Raw genomic sequence first — 13,881 nt, forward strand, 5'->3', positions numbered from 1 at the left:
TGCAGGGGAGACAGAAAATGTGTGTTTACAAAGAGCATCCTTCCCCTTAATTTTTGTGTTCCTTACTTGACTTGGAGACACATGAGTAATCAGTCAATCCCAGAAGATGCACTTGAAGGGGTTAGCACTGCAGGATATGTGCTTTTAAATGCAAATATCGAAAGCAGCTTAAGGAAACCAAAGTAGGTTGCCCAAATTTGAGAGTGTGAACTGAATTAGAATTTTTGAGCTTTGCAGTTTTAAAACTTGAGTTATCAGGCATTTCTTCTTGCTCCATTGCCATCAGATTCTCAGGATACATCCCCAGGCTCTGTCCAGAACTATGTTCAATTCACACTGTAGTTCATACATAAAACTGATGCTACCCAGATGTTTTGAAACTGGAGTTCTATTGGCACAGATCCCCTTTGTGATCTTAGAGAAACCATTGTACATTATTACATTATTAATATATTTGCAAAACTGGGACAATATTGCTTTGCTGTCTCCTGGAGAATTTTAGATGAAGAAAAAGTACTATTGAAATTCAAGGTTGTAGAAATACCTAAAATAGTCTTGGTAGTGTGAAGCTGACCATGCTGGCTTGTAGAAAATGAACACAGGCTCCTTCCATCTGTTACAAAGAAATTTCAAAACAGGACTATGATGGAATAATTGCTTTCTGAGAGGTAAATTTTCTCAAGGGAAGGATATCTTATAGCAGGAATACTGTAAGGTTTGCTATGCTTTACTATCCTCTTCTAAGTGTTTTGCAATAATTAAATTAGAATTTTGGTTAAGGGTGGTATCATTTTGCTTTCTTGGGAATCTGAGTACAGTTTCACTGTTCTCTCCTATCCCATCCTTTTTGAACTCAGCTAAGAGAGCTTCAGTTGATCTCACAGTGTAAGCAGGGTGCAAACCACAAGGTGTACCCAATTTATTTGTAAGACTTGGAAAATCCAGCTGATTTCAAAATTTAATCACTTCGAGTCTCAGCTTATCTGTTTCATAGGATCAGCTGTGTCAGAAAAATAATGAAAAGTTGCAATGGTATATGTTACATGTTTACCAAAGTCAAACTTTAATTGAGCTCTTGGATCAGGGGGAAAACTAAGTGATCTGAACCATGTCTAAGACTGGGATGCTAGATTAATTTGGGATTATTTTGTGCCATGAGAAAGTCTGAACACCAATTGAAGAAATAATGAAATAAAGCTTACAGCTAGTTAGCTATGACCATAAGGTGCTCAAGACTGAATGAGGATACAGTGAACTGGCTGCACTACATATGGCTGCCCAATGTTGGTTTTCTCAGCAGAAGAGAGAATGTGTAATTCCATTCAGCATTTTTAGCAAAAATATGCATGTAAATGGAATGCTGAAAAAAGGAATTAAATTATAATTAGCAAAACAAATGCTTTTCCAATGTATGTATGATTTCTGAGTAACAAAATTAGAATTACACAGTTTAGGATTTAGTAGCACTCAGAGATTCATGTAGATAGCAAGAATATAAATCATTAGTTTTTGAAGGAATTAAAAAAGCAGCCAGTTTATAACTAATATAAGCCCTTGTGGTTCAGCCAAAATGAAGTGTCAGTTCAATTCCAGCTAAATCTGGAATCTTCCTGCAAGCATGTTACCCATACAAAAGTAATGAAGGATTTCCTAACTGTCCCATGAAGAGCCTTCTAAAAATTGATTTCTTAGGAGGATTGATTGCCGTGAGACAGTATACCAGAATGCTGATCCCAACATAGAATCACTCAGCTTTTTCTTATTTTAGCATGTCTAGATGAAAACTTCAGTTACGTAATTTCTTCTTTAAGAGCAAGGAAGAATGAGGGCACTTCATTAGTGGTTATCCTGGGCTGGAAGTCAAGATGCTGTGTTGTGCCATAGGTTCTGGTTAGCAGTAGAAGACCTGAAGAAGAGGCCTATCCGTGAAGTTCCTGCTCGCGTCCAAGAAATCTGGCAAGAATTTCTTGCTCCAGGTGCACCCAGTGCCATCAACCTAGATTCAAAAAGTTATGACAAAACCACTCAGAATGTCAAGGAACCTGGAAGATACACATTTGAAGATGCTCAGGTCAGTTTGCAGTCATGTTTATGGACGTCTGAAATGGAATATTGGCTAGTGAAATCTATATGTAAAAATGAGATGTATTTGGGAATTAAATGATAATGCCCTGTTTCCTAAAATGCCATTCTGGCAATGCAAATGTGTAACATTCTTTCTTTCATGAGCCATATGAAGTTCATTAAACTTCTGTGCTTGATATAGAGTTTTCAAGTGGACTTTGAATAGAGGAAAACTTGTACTAAAGTAAAAATGAAGTACTTCTGTATTAAATCTAACACTTCATGTGACTTATAACAATATTTAATCTCTGTAGACTTCTGAGAAAAGCAATAGAAAATAACTGGATTCACAGTAAAATAGCAGAACTAGTATCATCCTCCATTTTCATCAGCAACCCAGTGATGAAAATTTAATTATTAATGCAAAGTGAAATGGTGTCAAAAGGAGAGATTGAGATCATATCCCTGCAGATTTTCCTACAGCTTGATTATTAGGTCATCATCTTGGGAGTCAGGAGATGCTGCTACAGGCCCCAGGAAGGAGAGAAGAGAATTGAATTGAGGCTTTCTTCTTTTTGGGAGAACGCCTGTGCCCTAAATATGAAGGGGAATAATTTTACCTCCTTTTAATTTCTCCATTATGAGAATAGCAACCTATGAAGAAACAATAAAATTTTCAGTAGACCCTATGTCATAGCCACTGTTTTGAAGTACTCTGCATTAAACCAAACATACGATTTTTGCTTGCATCTGCTGACCCCTGGAGATTTAAGAATGCAGTGTATAGAAAAGACATAAATGGCAAAAGTAAACAATAGAGCAAGATTAAAGGTTTTTAAAAAATGTGTCTTTGCAGTTGAGTGAGTAATTGACATTTAAATTCCTTGCCGGTATCCTTTTATTTTATAATAAGTGTAAAATTTCAATACCCTTTTACTGCCAGATCTCTCTTCTTATAATTTTGTCCTTCATTTATGAAAGACATGGAGTATTCAGCAAGCAGGACTTTGCTTCCTGCAGAGGATCTCTGCTTACTTCATCCAGTTCAGCACAAAACCTTAAACCCAGTAGCCTCAATTTCTCTGGAAAAGGGACAGGCTGCACCTGCTGTGTTTGTACTTGAAGCTTTAGGGTCTTTAAAGTGTCCCATCTGAGGTGGAGAGTTTTTTCGGGAGTAGGGCTCTGCCTCTGCAACAGGCTTTTTTTGGCCTGCCACCTGGGAAGGAGACCACTGGTGTGCCATTCTGGCAGCTGGTCGGTCATTTAATTGTGATTAAAAATGTATGAAAAGCATTTCTTGACTGGAAATATAGAAAGATGAAACTCCATGTCAAATCTAGATATATAAGTAAAATAGGACACATAAGTAAAAATAGCCTGATAGTGCTAAATATGTGCATTAATGTGTCCTGGCTAATATGTACATTAACAATACAAATACAGCCCAAATTATTCTTGCTTTTACAGGCATATTTCTTGTACAGAAATAAAATTTTAATGCCCATCACATCTTTCTGCTCTCTGTTGACTGCATTGTCTGCTTTCACAAACACTGAGTGAAAAAAACCTTCCCCAAATAAAACAGTCTAAGTCCTGATTAGACATCAGAATTTCTCTGTTTACTGTAAGATATACAAAGACATTTAGAATAATTTTTGCAGTTTGTAAAACAGCAAAAAAATAAACAACAGTTCTAATTTTAACTTGCTTTAATTTTCGGACAAGGTGGGGAGATTTGTTTGGGTTTTTTTGTTTGTTTTTGGTTTTTTTGTGCTACTAATTTTATGCACTACCAAGCTGAGAAACAGTATTTTCTTTCCAGTTTGTTTGCTGTTTCCCAATTACTGTGCTACAGGTTTCCTACAGTAAAAAATAGAATTAGAGTAAAACAAAAACTCCATGAAAATAGCTAATGATAGAATAGCTAATGGTTCAGGATTTTTAAAAAATATTTTTGAGAGAATTTTCTGTTCTAGCTGCTTTTTCTACAAATCATATCTCTAGCATATTATCAGAACTAAAATTATCAAGTGTTCTTCATGACAGATTTTTTGGTTTTCATCTTTTCAGAAGTTGGAACATTCCAAAATTAAACGTTTTTTAAGCTACTTTTGTCATTTATTTTCTGAATAAAGGTTTCCAAATTTTCACATGCCTTTGAAGAATTAATACCTTAAAAATTAGATTAGCCTGGAACTGTTTTTCAATTTACATATGTATTTTTCTTTTTATATTGTTAGCTGGAGAGCAGACTAAACACCTGTCAAAGGATGTTGTCAAGAGTAGCCAGGGGAATTCCTCACTAACCTAAGCATTATTTGTGATGCTGAATTTAAAACCTAGTATCTCTTCCTGGTATCTCTGACATCACAAGAGTATCTCCAGAAACTAGTTCAGAAAATCTAATGAGGAAGAATGCACAGGTCTTAATTTCATCGCTTACATAAACTAACTAATGTAAGGGACATTTGAAGTTGGACCTGAAGCTAGGACTCAGTTATCAATTCTTACAAAATAATTTTGTACTGGAAAATTTGCTCAATAAATTAAGGAAAGGTGTGTTGTGTAATTATACATAAGAAATGGGTAGGATTTCAGCTTTAAGTGCAGCTCAGGGCTGAGTTGCACTGAAAATTCGGCTTCAGAGCTGAAACCTGCTATCCTATAATACTTCCTCTTCATAGTAGTACTAGCTGGTGCATGTTCCATGGCCAAAACATGCAGCTGCCTCTCATTTTACATGTGTCCTCTTTTACGGTAGTAACAGCTCCTCCTTTCATTTTCAGGAGCACATTTACAAACTGATGAAAAGTGATTCTTATCCTCGTTTTATACGATCCAGTGCCTACCAGGAGCTGCTACAGGCCAAGAAAAAGGTATTGGTCCATCTTGCCTTTGTCTTGCCACTGTGCAAAGCAGTGGTTATGTTTGCAACAATACTCAGTCTTCTCTCCCCTGTGCCAGTGCAACTGGATATCTGGTAGGTGACCAGCTTGGCGTTTTTGGAGGGTCACATACACACAGGAATTCAATATACATATATGTGTATATATCCTGCATGCGGGCATGTTTCAATAAGTTAATCTAGCAAAACTTATTTTTATTTTTACATCCCATATTGTACTGTTTTCTCTGTTATGAAGCACCTTAAATTGCTAAGTGCTTTACAAATACATTAAAAAAAATAAAATAAAATCCCAGAAGAATAGTCTTTCATGTTTGCAAGTTTGCTTATGTAACAATTGTTGTTCTCTTTATTCCACCTATGAAAGGTAAAGAATGTGTTTAGAAACAATCTTATTCATATGAATAACTTCTAACTTCAACTATAAATATAGGGGCTTCCCAATTTTGTTTCTTTCCCTATTACTACATGAATAGTTTTGAGTAGGCTAGGAATCTGACTTGAAAGACTGATCATGTCACACTTTGGCAAACAGAAGTTCATGTCTTGGTATGTAACATTTTCTTAGAAAAGTTCAGTTTATGGAATGGGTTCTAAATAGCCACAGCCCAGAGTATGTGGAGCAGCTTGTACAATGCAGATTTTCATGATGATAAATAATTCTATTAGTGGGCTCTAAACAGTAATCTCCTAGGATCTGCTGGGAGCCCTGTGCCTTGCAAAAACAGGGCCCCAATAGTTACTGGAACAAGGTAGTTATTAACACCGTAGCATTCTATTGTTAATAATGACAACCTAAAATTATATGAAAGTGCTGTGTGATTTTGTTTTTTGTTCAAACATTGATTTCTGAAGATCCAATATAGAGAGATGTTGAAAATACCAGAAAGCTTCAACTGTCCGTGTGAAGTCCTTAAGTTTGTGAATGTCAGTTCATTAACACAAGATGTGCACTTCATTATTTCTTTTTACTTTCAGTTTTTCTTTAAATTCAAACCAGTTTGATCCCCATGAAAAATTACTTTTGTCTAGTACTATATCTGTTTTGCCCATCCCCTGTTTTGCCAAGTCCCATTACAGCCTCATACCTGTGTTTGCTTCCTGATTTATACAAACTTTGTTTTGCAGTCCATTGTTACATCAAACCTCCTTTTCTACTCCATTGTTCTTGCTTTTCTTTTCCCCCTCCTTTTTCTTTTTGTTTCTTTTGTTTTATTTATTTCAAATTTAAGTTGGAAAACACTCTGGATCGTCGAACATCTTTTGAGAAATTCACACGCAATGTGGTAAGTTTGTTGCCTCGGAAGACTAGTAAGCCTGATGGGACATCCTTCTCCCCTCCCCCTCACTGATCCCTACTTTCCCTTTTGCTTCTCTAACTTGGTGGTTAAAAGTGTATTCATCACAGCTTGTGAATTTTCCTGGGAATGACAGCTTTATAATGTGCTTTCATTACAACCCCTCCTCCCTAGTCCCTTTCCCACTGATCTCAACACATGGAGGAATGGACCTTTGGGAGCCATGCTTTTTGCATTAGGAAGCATGAAATCAGTCACTTCCCCCCGCTATCCCCCCTATAATTTTAGTAAAGAATCTGTTAAAACATGCTTGATGTTGTTTCTTTTTCTGGTGCCTTCTAAAATACTAAGTCTAAAACAGCTGAATACATTGGATTTCCATCCCATCTTCTTTTTATTTTACTAAAAAATACTTTGTCCCTGTTTTTACATTTGGGCACAGGGAAAAAAAAACAATTATAATTTTGCCATCTTCCTTAATGTCTAACAGCTTCTACAGGAGCAAAGAATTCATGCTGTTTATGTGCAAAGGTTTGATTTGGATTAATTTTCATAATGGACTAAAAGAACTGATTTTTTCTTTCAATATATAACTTTTGAAAGCTATTTCTCAAAGGCAAAAAAAAAGAAGGCTGGTAGATTTTGTGTGGGCATTCTTTTGCCAGCTGCCAGAAGATCCACTGATTTCGTGATACTTGGGATTCTTTTTACTTATCCAGTTTCTTTGGGATTTTTTTTTCTTCTACATTGTGAAAGTTCCAACTAAAGAATTCAACGCGTTTATTTTTGTAGGGCAGAAACATCCCTATTTTTCCATGCCATAAAAACTGTACACCAACACTGAGGGCGAGCACTAACCTGTTATGAAAAGAGGTAGAAAGATCTTGGATTATACTCGAGTTTGTCTGCATTGTCTGTTGAATTGTGCAGGTGACGCTGCTCTGTGTGTGTGTGTGTGTGCGTCAGTGGCTTTTTCTGTGACCTGATTAGTGGAGCTGTGTGTGTTGAAATGAACAATATGAGAGCTTTCAGCAAAGATCATGGTTTTTGTTTTTTTAGTTTCTAGGGATGGAGAAGCAGTTGTCAGAAACTGTCTCCCCTGTAATTAGGCTCAAGAGTATTGCCTCAAGTATTTAAAAAATACTTTCCAGTAATCAAAAAAAGAAAAAAAAAAAACACAGTGGAAGTTTTGTGAGACTGTGGGAATATCTCACTTTTAAAAACAAAACAGTAATTTTTTAACTACTTTCTTATAGGTAAAGGCTTCCTGTAATATGCTTTGAATCCACTGTAATCAGGAAGAAATTTGGATTCAATGGGACAAAGTCAGTAAAGGACACTAAAAGTAAATAAACAGCCACAAAGGAAACTATCCCAATGTTTGAAACAAAAACCCCTATGTTTTGCATGGTGGTGTTGCCATAGCATGTTGCAGTGTGATTTGTGTGTTGTCTAAACAGGTTGGATCTATAAAACAACATTGTACATGATAGCACCATACATGATAATTCTGTTATAATTCAGTAGGAAGTTCCATATTAATAAAAAGTCTGTAAAAGAGAGTGCACAGAGTGGGTAACACATACAGACCTCTGCAAGCCAGACTTTTTCTCAGTCACAGTGCCTGGCAAGTGGCAATGCTGCATTTATTCATGGCATTTTGAGCAGCCCAGGGGTCAGGAATTGGCTATGGTAAACATTGTGCAAACAGGTGACCATAAGGGGGGAAATAGCAAGCTGCAGGTAGAGGGGTTGGGAATACAGCCCAGAAAGGGAAAATGGGAAGACAAGACTGGGAGATGTTGAAATCCCTCCCAGTGCAGCTTTACAGATAAATCAGCAGTTCTGAGCACAAATACTGTAGCATTGTGCCCTGCAACCTGATTTTCATCCTGCTAATCTCAGGGCAGAAGTACCAGAATAGCAGCATGCCAGAGATGCAAGGCAGGCCCAATAAACCAGATGTGAACTAGAAATGGAAAAGGCAATTTCTGGACATTAGGTAGTTTGGTAGAAGAGGGAGATTTTTTTTTTTTTCTTTTTCACAGAGCGAGCTCTGAAATAAAATCTGTGGTTTTGCTTTTTTCCAATACTACCTGTTAACCTGGGTGGAGTCTGTCAAGTCGGGTGAGGTATGAAAGAAAAACATATCACTGCTAGATCTATAATCTCTATTAGACTGACAGCTCTGAGGCTTGCAAATTAATCCAGAATATCAGGATACTCAAATGCAAACCTTTTTCCAAGATGACTGAATTCATATCACCCACTTCCTCAGGACCTCTTTCCACCAGACATCCTTGTTCTTCCACTCTTGTTCTTGGTTGTGATGAGTTTATAAAATGTAATTTTCTATCTTGGTACAGTGGTTCCAACCAGCAGGGATGAGGGAAACGTTTCTCAGAATATTCTACAGTGTACTGATTAACTCGATCAACTGCAAAGTGAGGGACTGTGGAATAGATCTGTTCTACTGATTAATACACAAGATAGGTGTGAAAAGGGTCTTCTACAACCTGGATAAATGCTATCATCTCTGATTTAGTGAGATGAAAATTACAGTTTCTCTTCTCTGATGTTTTGCAATATTTAGACTAATTTTCACTGGATATTTTCCTCAGTTATATCAAAGTGGGTTTGTATTAAACTAAATTAGACCTCAGTTTCTTCCATTTGAAGTGTTTAATAAAAACACAGTAACCTTGGCTGTGTCTAGGGACTTAGTCTGAACAAATGGACTTATAATTCATTACCTGGTTTGTTGACTCTAGGAGGCTCCTGATCAATGTTAAAAGAAATTGGGTTATACTTGCTACAGAAAGCCTTTGTTAAACTAGAAACTTTAGAAACTTTGTAGAGGGCAATTACTCTGTACTATTTCATGAATTACATGGAAATAACCTATTATAATGAGTCATTATTTTAGTCTGATGGAGAAAGAAGTAGAAGTGGGGCTATACACTAGGCTCAGCTCTGCATTTCTTTGATATTGAAGGGTTTTCTTTCCAGAAAATTTTCAGTAAGCTGGTGCAGTTCATGAAAGGCCTAAATGTTCAGTTTAAAAACTGACTAATTAGCTGCTCTGTAGATTTTATAGTGCAAAATTGCTAATGCCTTCAGCAGTCTGCAGCAGAAAATATGGTTAGCCTTAGAAACAGGTCGGCATTCACATAAAATTTACAGAAGTAATAGCAAGCTGGCATTTGCTATATGTAATATTTATTACTGAACACTTTATAGTTTTTATCTGAGTAGTAATCCTAGCTATCCTTGGTCTGCCTCACTTACACTCCTGGGTACTGTGTGAAAATACAGAGCACAGACACTGCAGCACTACTCGAATGAAGCCATCAGATAAGTGAATTGCTGTGGAGCAACACGGGCAACCATGTGTGTCACAGATTTGAGTCAGAGGCACAGAGAGCAGTGATGCTGCTCTGGGCTCCCCCCTGCCTAGCTCAGCCCCTCAGCTTTCTCTTTGAGACTAATAGAAGTCCAGTCACCTGCAGCTCCCCAAGGGACTAGGGAAGTTAAAGATCTAAGCGATGGAGCAGGAGGATCTCATTGCATGCTAAAGTAGTAGAGGGACTGAAATCAGCAGTTTCTGTGGCATTTAAAAACTCAAATTCTTTTGAAGGATTCACGTGAGGGAAAAAAAATATTAAAAAATTAAAAATGAAAAATTAAAAAGCAAATTTACCTCAAGTGCTAATATGTAAATTACAGGGAGGGAAAGTAGATGAAAATACACTGGTAATGTTGATGGGAGCAAAGAGGTTCTTTAAGGAACAATTTTGTCTGTAATTTCTCATGTGTGTGCAGGACTTGTGACAGTGGCAGAATGAGCAGGACTTTGTGAGCCCCAGCCTGGTGCTTAGCTGTGATTGCTGGTCTGGAACCCTCAAGACAAAGGGACCTGCTTTACAGGGGGAATGAGTTAATTTAATTTTCACCCCATGCAAATTTTGTTGTCCCACCAGGAATCAAGTTAATGAGGAAAGAAGTGGTCGCCTCCCTCCTTAGAGTTGTGGGGGGAGCCACTCCATCTTCATGTGTTGGTGCCATGACTCCAGACACCACCATCAGTGTTAGCATTTCATCTGTCACAGCACAGTTATACAGAACATAAAAAAAAAGAGGTGCTTGTATGTTTGTGAGATCTTAGGGAAATACAGCCAAAACCATACCCTCTTCAGTTCATATATTGAACTAGAAAGCTATCAAACTATAATTATCTCCACTCATAACCTCATAAAAAAGACCCCATTTAATAATTATGAGTTTGAAACCATTATATTTTATATTACCCATATCCTTTCCCCATTTCTTCTTCTTAAGTCTTCTCCCACTTACCTGGAAGAACTCGCTGACCAGAGCCCTTTGAATTTTTTCCCCTTCAAACCAGTAACAATAGACCATTTCATGCATGAGATTTAAAATGCAAAGGCCATTGAACAGAGTACCGAGTTTCAATCCAATGTCACTTAACATGACATTGTGAATTACAGCCTAGAGATGGAAATTAAAACTCATAAAAGTAGCTTCCTCAGTTCTTATCAGTGGGTCATAGACTTTCTAGGTGCTTAAACAAGTGTAATCTCTTTTCATGTTAAAATCTGTCCCTTTATAGAGGAAAAAAGCACATAAATAATCAATTTCATCTGTTAATCAAGAAATTTTACTGTATGAATAGGTAAAACTTGTGTACCCTACTGTACTAGACCAAAAGTCCATCAAGTCCCGAAACCCTGACAAGGACTAGATTTTTCTCAAGTATAGCATTATCCAAGAAATTCAATGCAGTTTCAGCTGTGGAATCTCATTTTGAATTTACTTACAGGTTATTCCCAAAATTTAAACAAAAAAATAGTTAGAAGAAAGATATATCACAAAGCTACTTATTTGACAAATACAAAACAATAATGAAAATAATAATTAATTGTAGAAATGAAGGCCTTCTCCGTTTCAGGAAGAGATATCTTATTCATATTTGAATAAAAAGAACAAATAATTGAAATTTTTATTTTGTCCTACGAATTAGTAAAAACTCCTAGTTTAAGGAGATTTTTAAAGAACTATGCCCACAGAGGAAAATTATAAAGGACATGCCAATGAGGAATGGCCTCCTTGTGCTGTTCTGCAGTGACTGGAGCTAAGCTGCTGTGCTCTGTGCTAGAAGAGAGGAGCTTAGGAGTAACACTTGCACAAGCAGGTTCATCCAAGTGAGGAGGCAGCAGAGACTAGTCAGGTAGTGGGCCAGTGTCTGCCATTTTCCAGCTGAGAAAAATTTGCCTGATTCTTAGGCTTTTTGCAGGAATGAGAACTGCAGAGAGGTATGGAAACTCGAGGAGTCAGGCCCAGGACAAACATACTAAAAATATTTTTCTTGTGCCTCAGTCCCTTGGAAGCCTACATTTCAGATGGTTATTCAAATTCAAACTACCCCATCTAGCAAGAGGTTTTTGGTTAATCACAAATGAGAGCAGCTCATCAGTAAATGCAAAGCGCAAAAGGAGAAAGAAATGGATGTCCCTGGATTTGGAGTGAGCCAAAACAGGAAAGCAGTTGTTCAGTCGCTGCCTCCTGCTTCAGATCATTGCAGGAAGGAGTACAACCCTAATGAGAAAGGGACAAAAGGCTGCAAATTTCAGCCAGAGGCAGAAGGATTTCCCTGCACATGTAACCACTTAGCACTGCAGCTGTGCTGACAACTTGTGCCCCAAATTCAGTAAATATTAGCCTTGTCCCCTTCTTCACATCTGAAAGAGAAATACACCTGCACAGATGGCGTACAGAAGCATCCTGTGCAGCTGTGGAAGCTGAAGCAGAATTCTGAACCCCAGAGCAGTGCTGAAGCAATTCCCTTATGCTGGTAGAGCAAGGGCTGCCTCACCATGGAGAGGGATTTACTGCTTCTTCTCCCATGTCTCTCCAGATGTGCTCCTGTCAGGGGCTGTTTACACACCAGCTCTGTGTGCAGTGTACTGCAATGTTACTTGGAAGCTTTCCCTGCTGATCTGGCTGAGCTGACAGTGTGCTGCAGGTGTTTCACACGTGAGCAGATGGGGAACACTGAGACCAAGACCCCACATCTCATTTTGCTCACAGTGGGACGCTACCTCTCCTTCCCCATCAGATGCATGGAGTTATCTTTTCTAGTGCTACCAGTATAGGTCCTGGGGAGTAGCACCTGCACTGGCAATAAAGAAACTTGAAAAAGGAGCTGTTGAGGTTGCTTAGCAGAAAGGAAGATAATTAATCTTCTAAAAGGAAAATACGTGATCTTTCTCTACCATACATTTCAACTCTGATGCCTGCAGACATTTCATATTGATTTCTTTTAAGCCACATATGTATGGAGGTTGTTGCTAACTTTTTTCCTGGATTATTTGAGGTATTAATGTCATGCTGCATAAGTGGGTCAGTCAGCAAACTGTATTTAGCAGCATCTGCACATAGCTTTAAAATTTTGCCCCCTACATTTGCTAGAAGTAAAGCTGAAAACTCCATGTCAAGCAGTTAGTATGTTCACATAGGGACTGAATGCTGAGGCCAATTGATTTTGTACTTTTAGATATACTTGTTCATTCCAGCTGCTCTGCTGCCTTCTTGTACTCTAACTCTCTTGTCAGTGTATGTGTGCAGGGTTGGCATCTGCATTATTAGTAAAATTCTTAAATAGTTACAATTTTTATGTCCAAAGTGCACTAATACAGCCAAAAAATCCTAATCATCTTTAGAATTTAGCCATATGCTTCTAAATGTTGATGGCAGGAATATAATGAAAATATTAAGGATCTCCTTTTCATTATTCAGATAAACATTTGCTACATCTGATTTCCTCCCCCCCCTCCAGTTTTCTTTAATCTCATTAGCACAGGAAACATCTTCATATGCTACAACTCTGAAAACTGCCATGTTAGATGCAGGTTCCCAAATGAAAATCTGGAAAAGAAATAGTTAGGCTCAGCTCTTAAATGATGACCCACAATGGATGATCCTTACATCAGTCTGTAAATTAAGTAAATCTCCTAGAAGCAGTAATTATGAAACTCTACCACAGAGAGCTAAAGTAAAAGCATAATTTGAAACAGAGTTTGAAAGGAATATTTTGTAAAGTGGAAAACAACAACTCCCTGCAGATCTAATAAGAAGATGTGATAATTCTGTATCTGGGGCTGTGTATTAAAAGCTTATTTTCCTAATCAGAGAACTTAATATGATTCAGAATAAGCATTTAAGAAGATCTCTTAAGGAGGGTGTGTCTTCTAAGCTGTCACTTTTCCAACTTCGTGATAAATTAGAACTACTAAGGCGTGGAAAAAGACCATTTGTTGTTGTTGTTGTTCAGATGGAGGTTTCTCTGAGGCAGGGAGGGGACTTGAAGGAGGGGACCATCCAGAGAGTTCCTGATCACTGTAGGGCTTTGGAGAAAAAATATCCAAAAATCAGCAATATCCAGGGAGCAAGTTATGTAGAACACAGAAAAAAATTTTCATGACATCTCACTGTGTCTCTAGGGGAAAATTCAAACCATATATAGAAAATGATCACACAAATCAGATCAACTAATAACTACTTTTTGGCCTGATTTTATGTCAGGACTTCCTCTTT

At 37.6% G+C, this 13,881-nt stretch overlaps 1 protein-coding gene across 15 annotated transcripts in view; it reads left to right on the forward strand.

Moving 5' to 3' along the window:
• RGS7 (regulator of G protein signaling 7) overlaps window positions 1-13,881 on the forward strand; it is a 259,983-nt gene that overhangs the window by 225,887 nt on the left and 20,215 nt on the right. For 4 of the 15 annotated variants that reach the window (XM_068184951.1, XM_068184947.1, XM_068184946.1 and 1 more), the window contains 3 exons: window positions 1,885-2,071; window positions 4,851-4,940; window positions 6,202-6,255. In XM_068184951.1, the coding sequence (XP_068041052.1) occupies window positions 1,885-2,071; window positions 4,851-4,940; window positions 6,202-6,255 (331 nt within the window). Of the gene's footprint in view, window positions 1-1,884; window positions 2,072-4,850; window positions 5,290-6,201; window positions 6,256-7,059; window positions 7,141-7,523; window positions 7,613-13,881 lie in introns of those variants that run through there. The other 11 variants (XM_068184948.1, XM_068184950.1, XM_068184958.1 and 8 more) reach the window with 7 other exon arrangements.

The sequence above is a fragment of the Anomalospiza imberbis genome, chromosome 3 (genome assembly GCF_031753505.1).
Source record: "Anomalospiza imberbis isolate Cuckoo-Finch-1a 21T00152 chromosome 3, ASM3175350v1, whole genome shotgun sequence".
Classification (NCBI taxonomy): Eukaryota; Metazoa; Chordata; class Aves; order Passeriformes; family Viduidae; genus Anomalospiza; species Anomalospiza imberbis.